This window comes from Adiantum capillus-veneris, chromosome 6, assembly GCF_014529385.1.
Source record: "Adiantum capillus-veneris isolate H3 chromosome 6, ASM1452938v2, whole genome shotgun sequence".
In the NCBI taxonomy this organism is placed as follows: Eukaryota; Viridiplantae; Streptophyta; class Polypodiopsida; order Polypodiales; family Pteridaceae; genus Adiantum; species Adiantum capillus-veneris.
This window is the reverse complement of record NC_140936.1, coordinates 86,190,769-86,209,469: the sequence shown is the minus strand read 5'-3', so window position 1 is coordinate 86,209,469 and position 18,701 is coordinate 86,190,769. Positions and strand designations below refer to the sequence as shown.

Here is an 18,701-nt window from a genome sequence, read left to right as displayed (position 1 = left end):
CTCATCTTTTGTGCATGGTGATGGTGATGATGATGGTGTTGTGATTATGTGATTAGGGTTCATGCTACAAGCATGTAGCACAAGAGTGTGTATGGATAGGTGTGTGTGTGTGTGTGTGTTCTCTCTCCCCAAAGTGAGCTCTCATGGCCTCCTTATATAGGGAAGGAGGGAAGGATTTAGCAATATTTCTATTTGAGGTGAGTGTCCCACTTTGGTGACTAGGAAAATGGGGTGCATGTGACTGTGGCTCCCATCTTGTCTCCTCATTATTTAAAATACTAGAGTCAATAGAGAGAGAAGAAGAGAGAATGTGGGTAGGATGTAGAGGATAGGAGATATTTACAATAGTCTAGCTTTGGCTAGACATAAGCTTATTAGGGAGAGAAGAGAGAGGTAAGAAATTTACAAGAGAGATTGTCAAAGATGGATAGTTGTTGATGAGGATGGATCCTCCAAAAATGGTGATAGAATCACTCTAGACTTGCCAATACCTCATTAAAAGAGCCTTGTCTCTTGGAATCATGTTTGAAGACTTGTAGAACCATAGCCATTCTAGAGGGAAGAAAATTGGGGATGGCCTGTGTCACCATTACACGAGAAAACTGGGGTCCACTACAAAAATCATATCTCCGTGTTCATAACTCCAAAAATTCTGAAAAAAATTGAGCTAAAAGTTGAGATCACGAACTACATCTTTCATGTTGCACGCTCCTTCAGATTCGGGGTTCTTCTCTACTTAAAAAATTCAGCCAAATAATGTATTATTTGTGGCTGCAAAGGTCTTTTGGTGGTCCCCTTTGAGTGGACTTCTCTCTTGCCTTCAAGTGTAAGCTCCTTCATGTGTATGAAAACATGACCTAGAGTTTTGAAAAGATTGACAATCATCTAGATGGAGGTATTATTGAAATTTGAAAGTGGGGTTGAGGTTTGAAAATGAAAACTAGTGAATAAAATATTTGGTAGGGTGGAATAATATATATACATGAAAAATATATTAGAAAATACTAAACTATATAATGTAATTTAGAATATATATATTTAATATTTAAGGTCAAAAGAGAGATCAACAAAGAAAGCTTACTTATTTATGCTACATCGTGATTGATTAGCATAAGTCTTATTTATTTAATAAAGGCTAAAAAGTTTGTGAAAAAGGAAGAAAAAATCAAAAGTAACTTATATAATAGGAAATATTTTGGTAAAAGAGAAAAAATATATGGGGAGTTCCCATGCATGAAAAAGCTTGCCTCATTAGCCCTCCCCCTAAGGCTAGAGGTGTTCATGCCTCTAGCTCTTCTTCTGGAGCATGTTGAAATAGAGTAGGATTTCTCCTTGGTGGCTGGTAGATCCTTGTAGGGAATAATGGATCCCTTGGAAGCATGAGGCTCCCCAAAGTTCTTTTCGGTGTCCACCTGGGTCCCACACTAAGCGTAAATCCATTGTATGCAATAATGCCTTCTTCAGAAGATCAGACTTATAATGATTCTTGAGTCCACAAGCTGCACATGAATTAACTCTTGCATAAGTGATAGAAGGTATGGAAAGAACTTGATCAGTCCTTGAAAGTATTCCAAAGTGGGACTATGCATGGCTTCCTCGTCCAGACACATAGCCAAAAGGGAGTAAGAAACCATAATCCTCATATCTTGCTTGTTTTCCTTCTTCATGCCAAATTGATAGAGACCTGTTGCCCACATGGATAGATTGCATGGTTGATGCCTGATGCACAAGAGAGCCCACCATGTACAAAAGATAAACTGCAAACCACATTTTGAAAAATGACTCCATGTTACCACTTGTATGCAAAACCATTCTTCCTTGATTGGTGTGTCCTAGATTGATTCCACTGGTTGTTGATGTCAATCCTTCCACTCTTGTCGCAACCCAACTTAAAGAGCTTCCCAAATTAATGTTACACACAATGTTCACAAAGGAAAACCTAAAGTGCCAGTAGACCTCAATTTCATTTCTCTGCATGAGTCTTTCACCAATCTCGTGCCATAGGGGTAGTTGAAGTGTCTTAACCACTTTCACATGTGGTTGCAAATTTGAAGGGTCCACCTTGTTGTGGTTGAATGTGAGGCCCATTACCTCAATGGAGCTATCACTTCCTTCACTCCCTGTTGACTCCTCCTCTGAAGTGGTTGAAGAGTCACCACTAGAAAACTCATCCATAGAGGTTTCTAGATCCATGTCGCATTGTCGACCTATCTTCATGTCATAAAGTATTGGCTTCCCTTTGGCATCTTTCATTTGGATTATGCCGGTGTCCCAGTCCTGCTTAGCTCTTATAGCCATAAGCCAAGGCCTCCCTAGAATGATAGGATAGCCCTCCCCTTTGTGTGGCATGACAAAGATGTCCACACCTACCTTGGTGTTGAATGCCTTTATCCTAACTGCATTTATGACACCAACACATTGAACTTTTAAATTATTTGCCATTTTGGCTCGGCATGGTGCCGGCCGACTCACCTCTAAACCCAAACGTTGCATCATTTTTTCACTCATGACGCATATTTGTGCGCCACCATCGATGTAGATATTGGAGATGTGTTGCCCTTTGATGTAAGCATCCATCACTGGTAGTATGTCATCTAGATTTCTCCCAGAGATAGCCCCAGCTATCTTTGGCTTTGATCGTCTCGTGTTAACCATCTTTGTCCATTGTCTCCTCACCCTAGGTGCTAGGTGGAGTAAATGGGGCCAGGTGATTTTTGGGCCCTGCACAGAAACATCTTGAACCAAATCATATGGTTTAGAACATTCACCCAAAGAGAAATCTACAATGTCAATTTTACGTCGTGACTTGGACGACTTTTTGCTAGATTCCCCTTTAGTCTTCATCTTTTCTTCCTTTTGGGAAGATTCACCATGACTAGCGCGTTTTACCCCTATGGCATCTACTCCTTTAAACTTGGTCTTACCTTTTGATACTCCCTTGATATCCTCCTCCACTTTCTCCTTTCCTTTACCTTCAAGACTGATGACGCTTACTGTTTGATTGCCAACTAGTGGTGGGGGTAAGGGTGGAATGAGAGGTTGTGGTGGTGGTGGTGGTTGTGGTTGAATGGGTGGTTGTAGGATTTGCATGGGTGGTGCTTGTTGTGGTGCCCTTGGTGGTGGTGGTCTTGCTCTCGGTGGTGAAACCTGGTTTTGCCTGGCTCCTCTGTTGAAATTCTGCCTCCTTGGGTGTGGACAGTAGTACATGCCATGACCACCCTATGGGCTTGCTACTCGTGCATGTTAGTAAGGAAGATAATGAGGTAGGGGAAACTTGCGAGTATGCTCACTTATCATACAAGAGGTGGCGAATCCGCACACCTCAAGATGGAAGTAGCAAGATGATAGGAATATGAGAGGGAGAGAGAGTGTGTGTGTATGGTGGCGAATCCGCACACCTTTACATAAGCAGAAAAAAAAGGCAAGGAACAAGCATATACCATACTCACAATGAGATGTATCCAAAGCGACACAAAGTATGGCACCAAGATGGAGTGTGTCGATTGCTTGCAAAAGATGAATACAATAGGTAGCGTATGGCAAGAAAATGAGAAGGGGACAAGATCATAGGAGGCATAATGGAGAGATGGGAGTTGATGGCGAGGAATATCATGAGTGTGTCCACCCTTCTTCTTCTTGAAATTGTGCCTTCAACCCTTAATTACAAGTGGTGTGGAGGTGTGGTGCTCATCTTTTGTGCATGGTGATGGTGATGATGATGGTGTTGTGATTATGTGATTAGGGTTCATGCTACAAGCATGTAGCACAAGAGTGTGTATGGATAGGTGTGTCTGTGTGTGTGTGTTCTCTCTCTCCAAAGTGAGCTCTCATGGCCTCCTTATATAGGGAAGGAGGGAAGGATTTAGCAATATTTCTATTTGAGGTGAGTGTCCCACTTTGGTGACTAGGAAAATGGGGTGCATGTGACTGTGGCTCCCATCTTGTCTCCTCATTATTTAAAATACCAGAGTCAATAGAGAGAGAAGAAGAGAGAATGTGGGTAGGATGTAGAGGATAGGAGATATTTACAATAGTCTAGCTTTGGCTAGACATAAGCTTATTAGGGAGAGAAGAGAGAGGTAAGAAATTTACAAGAGAAATTGTCAAAGGTGGATAGTTGTTGATGAGGATGGATCCTCCAAAAATGGTGATAGAATCACTCTAGACTTGCCAATACCTCATTAAAAGAGCCTTGTCTCTTGTAATCATGTTTGAAGACTTGTAGAACCATAGCCATTCTAGAGGGAAGAAAATTGGGGATGGCCCGTGTCACCATTACACGAGAAAACTGGGGTCCACTACAAAAATCATATCTCCGTGTTCATAACTCCAAAAATTCTGAAAAAAATTGAGCTAAAAGTTGAGATCACGAGCTACATTTTCATGTTGCACGCTCCTTCAGATTCGGGGTTCTTCTCTACTTAAAAAATTCAGCCAAATAATGTATTATTTGTGGCTGCAAAGGTCTTTTGGTAGTCCCCTTTAAGTGGACTTCTCTCTTGCCTTCAAGTGTAAGCTCCTTCATGTGTATGAAAACATGACCTAGAGTTTTGAAAAGATTGGCAATCATCTAGATGGAGGTATTATTGAAATTTGAAAGTGGGGTTGAGGTTTGAAAATGAAAACTAGTGAATAAAATATTTGGTAGGGTGAAATAATATATATACATGAAAAATATATTAGAAAATACTAAACTATATAATGTAATTTAGAATATATATATTTAATATTGAATGTCAAAAGAGAGATCAACAAAGAAAGCTTACTTATTTATGCTACATCGTGATTGATTAGTATAAGTCTTATTTATTTAATAAAGGCTAAAAAGTTTGTGAAAAAGGAAGAAAAAATCAAAAGTAACTTATATAATAGAAAATATTTTGGTAAAAGAGAAAAAATATATGGGGAGTTCCCATGCATGAAAAAGCTTGCCTCAGAGGTTTCCTATGTACTATGATATGCAGGTCATACCACCACTTTGAAGTTAGATTACTTTGACTTTATTGAAAATGTGTTTGATTTTAATGTGTAGGATAATCCTTAAATCCCACGTGGGAGCCCAAGATGAGGTGGACAATTTTTTTGGAAAAAGAAATTATGTGATGATTTCATCACATGTGGGAGCCCAAGAAAAGGGTATACTGAATTTTTTTGAGAAAGAGGTCTCCGTACAAAGGAGACTCTGGCGAAATTTTTAAGATTTATATATTATGTACAAACTCAATTAAATACAAATGGTGCTTTTTTAAAAGTTGCATTTTGCTTAAACATAGACGTTCATTCATATCGCATATAATTATTTTTGTTCAAAAAGATTAATCTTATAATGGGTTGTTTTGTAATGTGTTTTGATTTGAGGAGTGAAGTTTTTCATGGTTGTTCAAGAGTATGCATTATTTGTTATTTAGAGAATAATCCATTTTATATGTGTGCCTTAAATTCCATGTGGGAAGCCTACTAAGTAGGTGGCTAGTATCATATGTTTTGAGATTGAGATTTGTATAAGTTTACAAGGCAAATGCTATTTGTTTTTTGACAAATTACATTGAAACGATTGGTTTATTTTAATTTAGTATTCATTATATTTGTTGCTTTTCATGGCTTGTTCTTTTAACATCTATTGCAAATGAAAACACACTACAATGTACACTTATGCTCGTTTGTAGTTCAACATGTATTTTTGCAAAAGCATGTGCTTCTAAAATTGTTATGTTACTAGTATACATAAAATAGTGGGTCATTATATTCCATAAAAAATATGTATGAGGGGGGATGGCTCATTGCGAGAACCTTCGTATCTTGTCTGTATGTAGGGGGGTAGGCTAACAAGTAAGATACCGTACATAGGGGGGTTTCTCTAATTTTGATGCACGCAGGTGACATCCCCCCATTACTAATAGTGAATCCCCCAGGGTTTAACAAGGCCAAGAAGAGCCCTTTTAGTTGCTGTGAAACATCCCTAGTTCATCCTCCTTGAGCTCCTTGAGAACTTCTAGCATCATATTACAAATGTGGATAAAGGATATCTGTGCTACACTAGACTACATGCTTGTCTTCCAAGCCAAGAATAGAATAAGGATAAATGAAACTCAACTGCTTTGTCAAGAAATAAGAGCTCCAAATGATTAAGAATGTACCACATAGCATGATCAAACCAAATGATACTTGATTTGCATGCTGCTTTAGAATCTAAAATTTTACATGCACACTTGTGATGTATGGCATGTAAATATTCTAGATGGAGTTAGAGTAATAATCAACATTAGATTTTGGAAAGGCCATAATACCTTTTATACATAGATACCCGTGTTGGTGGGCATCTGAATGGGACTAAGAAGCTCATGACAAATGGAGCTTTGATAATTTCTCCTTTATCTAGGTATTGAATTCCTTATATAATGTTGACCCGACCTTTGTACATGCAAGCAATAGGTAGGTTGGCCAAGGGAACCCGAGATTTTAGTGAAATAGGGGCAAGAAACCCTTTATTGGGAAGGGGTCTAGAGTTGAGCATCGATGCTAGCACCTTCAACTTCTACTTGTTTTTGGGGAAGGTACGGGAAATATTTGGATACTTTAGGAACCATCTCCAAGAGAGTGGACTCGTTAAGAGCATAAAGTTCATGGCGTACTACTATATTGTGAATTTGGGAAAATTTGGATACTTTAGGAACTATCTCTAAGAGTGTGGACTCGTTAAGAGCATAAAGTTCATGTTGTACTACTATATTGCGACTAAAGATACTTCTAGATACATTAACCGAACGAGCAACATGGGTAGTATTGAAGGCAAAGTTAAGCCCACATAATTTCTTTAAAAAATTTGTGAGTTTTGCACTCGAAGAGAGGAGTAAATGGTGAGGGTTTTGATGTGAAGGTTTTGGAGAAGTGGAAGCTACTTCAAATTGTCCTCAAGTATTTTGAATCCTCCTTTTTTTTTTTTGACAGAGAAGCTAAAAATTCGATCTAGTTGTTGAAGGAGAGAAGTTGAAGTAGGGATCCTTGAGGATAGAATTTTACACTAGTAGAATTGACAATAAAAGTAGATGCATTTGTGTCTTCAATGCAATGAAGTACATGTACAATTTCTTTAGAAGAAGTGAGCTGAACAAGAAATTCAAGCCAATGAGTTATTTTGAAAATCAAACCAAAGTTATATTAGAGTGAGAAAATACATTGCAAGGATCTTTTTTTGTAGGAGCCCTTTTGAGTAAGAGTCTACATTTTTTTGAGTACACAAAATTTCTTCAAGTGATGTTGTTAAATATGGCTTACGCCACTCTTAAGTTTTTTTTATTTTTAAATGGCCACCATTTTTAATGGGTTATTAATGGTCCACATTCAAGCAATGATCTTGCCTTTGCAAGATCGCCTCAGAAACAAAAAAATGAGTTGATAGTACCCTCTTTTCAATCCAAGGATATTATGACTGTGTTTTGGTATCCCTATCAGAGATTTAAGCCAAACAATTAGCCTAAACTTCTAAGAAACTAAGACTAATGTCAATCTCCTAGAACCAACTTGACAAGTCACTTTGGAGAGAGGGAGAGAGAACGTTATTTACTATAAATTATCCACAATTGCACCCATACAAGAAAATCAAACAAGTTATTAGCGTTAAATAAGTAGTGTTGGTATAGAGCGAACCATACAGTCATCATTCTTGTCACAATTATCAGCACATCCAAGATGGTAATTCTTATATTGAAGCCATGCTTGATCATAGCAAAGCAAAAGAAAATCGAATACATTTATTTAGGGTAAAACCCCCAACTTAAGGCCACCTAAACGGCACTGCAAATTGTTGCCAGCATACTCCATCGTTTTCAGGTTGGATTGACGCAATTGGAAGAGCTCATCAACGCCTACCTACAGTAAAAATCTCGCCACGAACGGTGCTTCGACAGCGACACACAACAATGTCGAAGATTTTGTGTGTAACAAAAATGGACGTGAGTGGAAAGCCACACCAAGGGGGTGTTATGAGACATGGCGGCCAACAAGGCTTGAAACTAGATCCAAGGCAATGATTTCAACTTGAGCTGAGCTAACCACCTCGCCACAAGGCTACTTGTATCCCAACACTGGATCCTTTGCAATGAGCATCCTCTTTTGAAGCTTCAATGGTGGAAGCCCTAGGAGTCTCATTGCGAGCATTTTTCTTAGGGCAAGAACAATAGCCATGTCCTTGCTCCCCACACTTAAAACACTTATGGTCCTTGCGAAAAGCTTTAAGCTCTTCATGAGAGAGTTTGTTTTTACCTTTGTAAATTCCCTTCTCCTTGGACCTATTGTTGTTGTTGTGTTGGAATGGCCTTGGGAAGAATTTTGGGCATTAATTTTTCCCTTTGCATCACTTTTGTATTTATTTTCCATGGGCTTGCCATTCCGTCTAGCCCCTTGTTGGAAATTGATGCGCGAAACAACCATGGTATGGTGGATTACTTCGCTGATAAAACTAAGCCGTTGAGAGTTCCATTATATGCACATGTCTAATATCTACCTCTTGTTCCTATTCATCTCCCCCATATTAAATGATCAGTTCAATATGAGAAAGTCTTTTTGAAATAGGTAGATATTAGATTTTATGACACACACCACCACAACACGAGTCCCCTGCCATGTTGTTGCACTGCTCGGCCTCAAACTGCTTGATGCCAAATCTACAGTGCTACCCTTTTTTGATTGCTCAATTCGTTGCTTAAAATGCCCAAAATGCTGCCCTGCTCCTGAGCTCCCAATGTGTGTGTGTGTGTGTGTGTGTGTGTGTGTGTGTGTGTGTGTAATCACACACACATTCCCAATTCCTGCTCGATTGCAAGCTTTCACACAATTCATGCCTGTTTTTCTGTAGCATTCAAGCTCCTCGACTTTGAATTCCATTTATTTGTGTATGTGCGTGCGCGCGCACACACACACACACACACACACACACTCCCAAGCTGATCTGAGCATTGTTGGCTGCCCCCTTTGTGTGCGCGTGTGTGCGTGCACACACCACACACACAAAGACTTTGTTTAACTCTGGCTGACCTGTTGCCCGCTTTGCTCTCAAGCTTGGTCGATTTTGTCAACAAATTGCGCTACTCATTGCTTTCAATTCCTGCTTGCAGCGTTCGATTTCTGTAGATCTTTCGACTTGCCCAATTTCCAAGGCATGTGAGCAATTTGACAATGCTCCGTAGAGGATGTCCCAATTCTCTGCACATTCCCAAATCCCCTCAAGATTCCCTCGAGGGGGGGGACTGCGAGCGCTGGGGAAATTGAGCTCCTCCCGATCTCCTTCTCCTTGTCAGATCCGCGTCGTATTGCTCCGATCCTATGCCGCCTAGCTCCCTGCTTCCGTGCCTCACCGGATCCGGGATGTAGATCTCAATCGATCTCCTCCCGATTTCCTTCTCGTTGCCGGATCCGCATCATAATGCTGTGATCCGATGTCGCCTAGCTCCGTGCTTCCACGCCTCGCTAGATCCAAGAATGCCGCGACACGCACACCGATCACCAAAGCCGTAGCTCTGATACCATTTGAAAGTGCGCGTAGTGTGCAGATGAGTTTGTGTGCAGTGTAGAGCGGGAGAGCAAGCCTCAAGAATGAGAGGAACTCCTTAATCTTTTAGGTACACGAAGCATAAGGGAAGGTCAGTGGGTGGCCGGACGCCAGGCGTCTGGCCCCGGACAAAGGCATAACACCTTTACCCCAATGGAGAGAGCGAGTTTCAAAACTAATTTCGGAAAAGTTCTTCCCGTAAGGCAGATACTTCTGCATCCTTAAAGAGACCCTCTAAAATTATAGGGCTCGATTACAATGTAGAGGCAACCCCACACTATCTCATATCCACCTAGTACCCGATGAGTCTCTGCTCACTGTTTAGTTACACTATGGCCATGTTTTGACCAACCAGTCCTACAAGCAGCCAACCATGGACTTTTGTTGATTTCAGAGGTGCTCAATGCTTTTAGAGGGTGGCTGAACCATCCTCTAGTTAAAATGTGCTTTGACTCCCTTATTCTGGAGGAGGCGATAGTAGCAACGTTGTGGATTTGCCTTTTGAATTTGATTGGCCGTCCAAAACCCGCATTAGCTGGTGTATGGGAGGGTGCTCTAACTACTCCTCTCTCAAAGGGCTCACACATATACAACAAACTGCAATGATGTAGCCACAAGCGAAAGTTCTCCCCCACTCTTGCCATAAACATAGAAAGTCCTACTTTCACGTTGATGAAGCAATGGGAAGAAGATTTTGACTATATATTAAAAAAAGGGTACGCTAGGGTCAAATTTCCTTCTCATGTGTGCATCCTTTGCAAGTTTAGAATGTGGATGGTGGTGTGGAAAAAAGCATATGAACACGGGTTTTGTTGAATGGCAGAAGATATCCCTTTCCCACGTGTGAATGCACACTGAGAGCAACTTTAATGTTTGAACTGGAGGGTAGGAAAGGAAGGGCTGAGGGCAGAGGTGAAGCGTTAATAAAGGTGAGGTCACCTACCTAGTTTCTCCTTTCGTCCTTAGAATTTAAATTCTCTCTCTTAATATAATTTCATCTCTCCATTTTATAATTGACACCTCAGTTGTTTTTACCCTGTCTATCTAATTTTCTCCTTTTCTCGTTATACTCTCTCTCTCTCTCTCTCTCTCTCTCTACCTTCTCACCTTCTCTGTTCTGCGAGTCGTGACCTGTCTTTTGGCACAAACACACTCTCTCTCCTGCATTTAATAGAGCACTGGAGGAGGCACTGAACCTTAAGGGAGCCGTTTTCAAATTGTGGGGCGGTTTGACAGCTGGGGATTTCTTATCTTCTTTCTATAGAATAAAAATAAAAGGTTAAAGACATTTTTTACAGGTTTTCTAAAAAGCGCTCTAAATTATGGGTGTGGGGTGGGTAGGCCTAGATAAAAGGTTCATTTTACGATTTGGTGAATCCATGGCAGGGGGTGTGTGTGAGAGAGAGAAGACATACGCCTACGTGCACTTCGAATGCCAGGCTGACACGTGTCTGTGTAAGTGGGTGCGTAATTATGTAAAAAGTCCAGTAATGCTTTACCGACTAGGTGGACCGTGGGCACAAAATGTAAACTGAAGTACCTAGTAGCAGAGTAGTATTTTTGGGCGGGCGCCATTGCTGCATGTGCGCGGTGTTACCTCCTGCAGCGTAAAGAGAGAGAGAGAGAGAGTGAGTGATTGCAGAGTTTCGCAGAAGAGATTGTAAGAAAGAAAGCGTGAGCTAGAGTTTTTGTTTCGTAAACAGGGGAGGGGAGCAGGGGAACCGAACAACAGCGGAGTGCTTAAGCTAAAGTCGAATCCCAGAAGATGGGTAGCAGTAAGGCCACCTATGGAGTACTGGGTCTGTGCGCTATCATAATGGCGATGCTGATGATAGCAGACGGGGTCGCAGGGCAGGCGCCTGCGACAGCTCCGACGAGCGGAGCTGTCGACTGCGACGCAGAGGTTCTAAAGTTGGTGGACTGCCTGGGGTTTGTGTCGGGGATGGAGAACACCCCCCCAGCTGCCTGCTGCGGAAACTTGTCCTCCGTCGTCGGAACGACGCCACAATGTCTCTGCCAGCTCTACAACACCACCTTCACAGAGCCTCTTGGCGTCAACATAACCCGCGCCATGATGCTACCCCCGGCCTGCAATGTCACCACTCCCGATCCCAGCCTCTGCTCTGGTGCGTGCGTGGTTTTTGGCTTGACGACCCCCTCCTTGTCCATTTTTCTTTAATGCAGCGATGGAGCACTGACGTTTTCTTATTGCTTCGTTTCTTGTTCAGTTGTCGGAATCCCGGTGCCATCTGGCCCCTCTGGAGCGCCAATGAGTCCCGCTGCCCCAGGTTTGTGCTTGTCCTTTCATTCTTGCGCGTGTTGGTCCCGTTTAGAAGAGACGGCTAATGTTGTGCCTTGTTCTGCAGCCATGGCTCCATCCTCTGTTCCTACACCTTCAGGTACCTAGCATTCTTTCTTTACTTTTCAGCTGTGGTTTTGACCTTTTTCTATGCGTCATTTACGATCTGTAATATAGTTGTTACACTGGGAATTTGAGTAATTGCTTGTGAGGTTTGGACAAATTCTCACAATAATTCCCATATTGTGACTTGCCTCATAATCATGAGCTTCTGTGAGGGAGGCACCGCATACCTGGCTAGATACGATTGGGCACAGGGGACTGCCGACCCGGTGGGGGGCCGGTGGTCCCCTTCTCCGATTGAACCAAGCTAGGTGTGCGATGCCTCTCGAGCGAGCAGAAGTTCATGATGTTATTCACTGAATGAACCAAATGGAAAGGACTCTGATTTCTTACATAAGAAAAATTCTAAATCTTCTTGTGCAGTGTTTGCATAACATTCCCAGCTATTGCTCCCGATGTCCTACCTAGTTAGGTGCTTGGGGTGCTAGGCCCACTAGTCTGGTGGTCCCTTGCTCCCCATTGCACCTAGGTTGGTATGTGGTTGCCCTTTAGATAGCTCATGATGTCCTCGTAAGTCAGATTGTGTGAATAATTGTAAGGATTTGCCCATGATCTTCATCATCCGTACTAGCTAGCTTGGAAACTCATCATTAATGCTTGCTCTATAGAAATATTATCCAATGATGCACAATTAGTTATCTCCTTGTTGGGTTTTGACAGTGTCAACGCCATCTGCGGCTCCTACGACTCCAACAGGTTTACCCCCCATGGGTGCTGCTACCCCCAGTACTGAAATGTCGCCCAGCAATGATACTTCTTCACCGCCTGGAAACAATGGTGCCGATTTGTCTGGAGCTCGAGGCCTAGCTGCAGCCTTATCCTTGTTATTTGCTCTTGGCATCCTTTTCCACTGAGCTAGCTGTCATTTAGTTTTGTCTTTGCTTTGTCATTTGATGCCCACATGTGCGTTGTGGATTCTTTCATATGTTCCATTTGAGGTAGCAGCTCTCTTCTCTATGGAGGGATGTTCTGCCCTCTTCTGAGGGCCTTGCTCGATAGATGTGATCTGAGTCGTTTATTTTACATGGGTTTTGGTTCTGGCCATAAATTAAATTTTTGTTGAAATGTCTCTTGTTTATTTAGGCATGGACATGGTTTTGAATGTTTATCCACCCCATTAATTTATGTCATGGTTGTCTTTTTCTTGTCACTATATAATGTGTTGTAAGAGAGGACTTGGTATACGAAACTTCAAGCTAAGTCGTCTATCATTCCATTGTTTGCCTCTCTTCCGAAAACTTTCTCATGGCTCCTTGTCACAAATCAATCGTTAAGCAATTCCGCTCAGTAGGCTGAAGCAAAAACTATTGCACCATTTGTTTTAGTGTAACTTCAAAGGTGTAAAATGCATTTATTGAAGATTAGTAACCAGTGCTTTAAATTAACCTCTTCAGATAAGTGCATGTAGAATCATTTGCTTATCTACCTTCTCGTATCTCGAGTAACATCTTTGCCTCTTGTAACTCAGGTTAGTGGATCTAAATTGGAGTGGTGTCATTTGCTTATCTACCTTCTCGTATTTAGAGTGATATCTCTGCCTCTTGCAATGCAGGCTAGGGGATGTACTCCCATCTTGCATTGATCAATGGTGCACCAAGGATCACTTCAATAGTTGAATAGGGTATTGCTAAACATTAGTCTCATGAGAGTCGATTATTTTCGGACACTTAAATGGATACAATGATTGAATCGCAGTTACAGAAGAATCACAAAGGTTTATCATTAATGTAAACATCTTAGCACAACAAAGGAAATTGCTACGAGCTGAGGTAGTGCCTTGCTTGCTTGCTTGATCTCCCACTAGGAACGATATCACATGTTGGAGCTTTGGGATGAGCTTAATAGACTGAAACATTTTGTAGCTAACGTAGACACACATTGATGAGAGCAAAACCTTCACGACGTTAAAAGTAGTTTGCACATGTTGTAGCTAACGGAGCCACATGTATTGAATCAAAAAAGAACCTCAATGTGTTGTGACGTCTTTGTAATCCATATGTTGAGTTGATTGGCTTGTCATGCTAGACATGGTTACCACATAAGGTGGTACTTAATGCAAAAGGAGGGGAGAGGAAGGGGGGTTGGTAGCTTAGTAGGCATTGTTGTGTAGGATTATAGAGAACAATGATTATACCATGTAGCTTCACTCTAGGCTTTTCTAGAGAAAGAGAGTAGATGGTGGGAACGGGTCTTAGTCAAGCGTTGGTTCACAGTCATGCTACTTAGTTGGAGTCTGGCAGTTATCGTTATATAATTTTTGCTCTGCCTAACATGCCCTTCACGCTCTTCTTAAGTGTAGGAAAAGTATTGATCTCATGATCAACTTTCCTTGGTGGACAAATATAAAAATCGTTACCATAAAAACATAGGTATCTTTATACCTAATGATTCTTGAAAATGTGCATGCCATCTATGGAAATGGTACAACATTCCTCCTTGTGGTGTTGATGAAAAAATGAACTTCTAAATCTTTATTCTTCGGCCTAACAAAGTTTCCTCAGGCTGGACTTGATACATCTTAACTTATTAGCATCAATGATGTAAGTACCTCCAAATGGGGTCTAATCAATTCTCCGTCCTCTATCAATCCTTAAGGCAAGTGTTTTTGAACGCCTTGTCAAGAATCTTCATCATCCCCTTTGGAGTTGTTAATTTGGTGATCAAAAAGCTACCCTAAACATGATGGAGAACATGAGGAACTTTTGGTAGGTTTGAGAAGCATCTCTCGTATTGAAGGAAATGTCCAATCTTAACGCCCCAATCAAACAAATGCAAACTTTCTAGCTTCATCTAATTCATGAAGTTTGCTACTTTTGGAAAAGTCTGCTACTTGTGGAAAAGTCTTTCTCATGTTATCAAGCTTGATAGACAACTTTTGGATTTTTTTGCACACCTTCACATAGATTTTGTCTTGCTCATTTTCAAAACTACTATTTGAGCTTGATGATCTCCTTTGGAGAACTATCGTCATAGTTCCACTCTTGGGTTGGCCGCCTCTACCTCGTGGTTGATGGATCCTTTGATGAAAATTCCAATTGTTCTTTCCAAACATCCTTTGTTCCTAGTTTCGATTTCTCAACACACTCCACATTTGGTCTAACTTGTAATACATCCTTTGGACCATTCATGTTAGAACTAGTTTCTTGAATATCTGCCACTTTCTTAGGGGTTTGGTCAATAGAACTAATTGTCTAGGCTCCTACAATCTCGGTCACCAAAGCTTTTGGGAAGACTCACTGGAACTTGAGCTGGATTATCCTTTTTTGAACCTTCTCACTGGAACTTGATAATGTGTCATTTGAAGAAGAGTCATTGGAACTTGAGTTGGATTTACCTTTTGCACTCTTATCCTTCTTGGCATGTTATACTAGTTTCAGAGGTCTCTGAACTAAATGAATTTTTTTTTGGTCAAAGCTGGCACTTCGTACTCCCTTTGCTTATGGCTTTTAAATCCACTTAGAAACCAAACTCTCATGCATTTTTCAGATGGAGTCTGCTCGTGTAGCTACATAGGGAGCTCTTTTACCTTCTCTACATAGCGCCTTATTGAGAGGTTATCCTACTCGATCTTACAAAACTCATAGAGGATAAATTCATCCCCTTAGTTCTCATTATACTCTATCTTTAGCTTGTTGCACGTTCACACTTTAAATGTTGGATAATGGTAGTACCATTTTTGAGCTACATCATTCAAAGTATGAGGGGAGTATTCCACCCAGTCATCTTCATCAATGTATTTGAGATTAGCATATTTCCAAAAATCTTGGATATGAATATTGGGGTTGTCCCTTCTGCTACCTCTAAATGTGGGAAAAGCTATCTTCAAATCATTCGGATTTTTTCCTATATTTTGGTTTTTCATGATGATCAACTTCCCTTTCCCAATGTCTGGGCTTGTCATGGGTTCTTTCTCTTAACATTGATGGAGCAAAAGATGCCGAGCGCACACTCACACACCCAGACAACTCATCACCACACAAGGAATTTACTTAAATTTCAATCCCCACACACCACCACTCAAGAGCTCAATAAAAATACTACCCACAAGCTCAATTCAAACTCCAAACGCCTCGACCTACAAGCCCTTGCCTGCTCATAGACACTACAAGGTGAGTCAAGTTGATCAACAATTGAAATCACACTTGATGCTGACCAAAATATACAAGAAAAACCATCAAAAACTCAAAAAATCCAACCACAAAAGGCATCTCTCAAACCATTGCGAAGTCTTCACCAAACTCCACTCTGTTGGACTCTTTGGAGTAGCGCCAATCCTCATGGCACCGATACAGGGTCACATAGTTTTGCAGAAAGCCGCACCTTCTTCCCTCAATTCTTTGCACACACACATCCATGGAAACCTCAGAGCTTCCATAGACTCTCCCAAGTTCAAAATTGAAGAGAGCAAGCTCTCATTCACTCCTCCACACACTCGAAAACAGGACGCGAGTTCGACGGGACAGCACTAGACCACCTGTAGGAACAATGATTTCTCCCACACACAGAGAGGTGAAAGTGCCAAGACTTGGCTTTAAAAATTCTCTCTCAGTTGGAACACTCAGAACACCATGAGTGATGTGGCAATTTGAAGCATTTTCACACCATTTTTGGTCATTTTTTGACCCAGTTTTGATCCCTGGCGGGCATTTTCGCGGGAAAAACCCCAAACGGACTCCAAAATTCACCAAATTTTGTATGCTTGGTCTTTGATACCCAAAACACTTTGCCACATCTCCACATTCCATTTTTGACCACTTCTAGGGCGGTGCACGCATCACTGCAGATCAGGCACCGTAATTAGACAATTACTGCATGTCCCAAACTTCTCGAGTGGGATGAGAGTGCCTACACTTGTTGCTTGCATTATTTGCATTCTAGAGAGCTCAAGAAAATTCTCTAGAGCTGAAAGAGGCCACCAAGAACCATATCCAATGCCCCAATACCCTATCCAGGCATGTACATGTGCTCGACTGTGGGCACGCGAACCTGACTATTCACAATGTGTACACGTTGCATGTTTTTTAAAACTTGAAACCACTTCACAAAGCTCCCAAATGCATGTATTTACATCTTTTTGTACATATGACCATGCATATACACACTACTTTGTACACGCCAAAAGCGGTCTATCATCATTTCCCACCCTCTAGGTAGAACATTAATGTTCAACCAAAAGACTATTTGCATCTAGAACCACATCCCTCGCAAAATATTTCTTCAATCTATAACCATTTATTCTATAGCGCAAACGCACCAGACAATTTTTCCAGCTCATATGTGCCATTGGAAAATACATGCTTCACTTTGTATGCACCCAACCATTTGTCCCTCAACTTTTTTTGAAAAGTAAAATCCAAGCAAGAATCACACTTCATCAATAGATCTCCCTCTTTAATCTCTTTCTCTGGCAGCCTCTTATTCATTTTTCCCACCCTTATCTCTGCTTGTTGAAGATAATAATCACTGGATTTCTCTCTATTCATTCACAACAACTCTAGAGAAAGAATTCTTTCCTGTAGCTTGTCATTATGCGCACCTTGCATTTAGCACAACAACTTCAAGGCATCCAACTGCACCTGTATGGGCATAAGAGCTTCCTTTCCATAAGCAAGCTCATATGGCGGAAACTGTGTTGACACTCTATACGTAGTTCTATAAGCCCACAAACACTTTTCCAAGTTCAAGTCCCACTCTTTAGGATTCTCTCTACCATACTTTGATAGCATCTTCACGATTTGACCATTGTAGTTTTCAACCAGCCCATTGCATTGTGGGTAGTAAGGAGAAGAATGCCTATGTTGAATCTTCAATTTCTCCATGAGAGCATCAACACGTTTTTCCCTAAAACCTGGTCCACGATCAGAAATGATAGCCATAGGAGCTCCAAACTTGCAACACACCTATTCATATAAAAAAGAGGCCACTCTTCCTGCTGTTACATCTTTTAGGGCTCTTGCCTCCACCCATTTTGTCAAATAGTCCACGGCCACAAGGATATACCTTTTGCCATTGTTGGTCCTTGGCATTGGACCTACAACATTCACTCCCCATTTTGCAAATGCATCAAAGACATTATAGCTTTTTGAGGCTCAACAAAAAGCTTTCGATTTGCAAACACTTGGTCTTCATGGCATGACTTGCACAAAAAATAAGCATCTCTCATCATAGAGGGCCAACAATAACTTGTTCTTAAAATATGAAAGACAACCTGATCCTTGCCTTGATGGCCTGTTTCCTCATGGTAGTGCTCCAAAATAAAGCCTATCTCTTCTTTGTACGACACTTTTCTCAAAATGCTATCCTTGCCATAAAGCATGAGATCCTCACCTACCAATGTGTAGTTTCTTGCTTTTGCAACTATTCTCTTACGCCAAACCTTTGACATTCCCACTGGACATTTCCCTTTACCAAGAAATAATTCTACATCTTGCAATGATTCCCTTCATGCATACAAGGCTTCTTTGACTTTTAAAGGAGCTACCAAGGCATCCAATTTGTCCCTAGCCAACTCAGTAGCTTCTTTATTCTTCTCACGAGGAACATGCTTAAACTGTATCTTCTCAAACTCATGCAAAAGCTTCTTGATGCCATAGAACCACTTCTTCAAATTGTCTTTCTTAACATCCACAAACCAAGCAACTGATTCATGACTAGCAACGCATCCCCTTTTGCAAAGACCCTCTTCAATCCAAACTCAACACACTGCTTCAACCCAAGGAAAAGCATGAGATA

General features: G+C 41.2%; 1 protein-coding gene across 1 annotated transcript; it reads left to right on the top strand.

The window, feature by feature from the left end:
- Positions 1-11,168: 11,168 nt before the first annotated feature.
- LOC147455830 (non-specific lipid transfer protein GPI-anchored 2-like) lies at positions 11,169-13,034 on the top strand. Its single transcript, XM_086514481.1, has 4 exons — positions 11,169-11,673; positions 11,776-11,835; positions 11,914-11,946; positions 12,630-13,034. The coding sequence occupies exons 1-4, from the start codon at positions 11,313-11,315 to the stop codon at positions 12,821-12,823; spliced, it is 648 nt and encodes a 215-aa protein (XP_086370607.1). The 5' UTR covers positions 11,169-11,312; the 3' UTR covers positions 12,824-13,034.
- Positions 13,035-18,701: the final 5,667 nt, after the last annotated feature.

What these genes read in the sequence shown, in the direction of transcription:
- LOC147455830 (XM_086514481.1), top strand. Translation starts at nt 11,313, where the DNA reads ATGGGTAGCAGTAAGGCCACCTATGGAGTACTGGGTCTGTGCGCTATC. An exon ending in CGATCCCAGCCTCTGCTCTG is followed by an intron (nt 11,674 to 11,775) that starts GTGCGTGCGTGG and finishes TTTCTTGTTCAG; the next exon opens with TTGTCGGAATCCCGGTGCCA. An exon ending in CTCTGTTCCTACACCTTCAG is followed by an intron (nt 11,947 to 12,629) that starts GTACCTAGCATT and finishes GGGTTTTGACAG; the next exon opens with TGTCAACGCCATCTGCGGCT.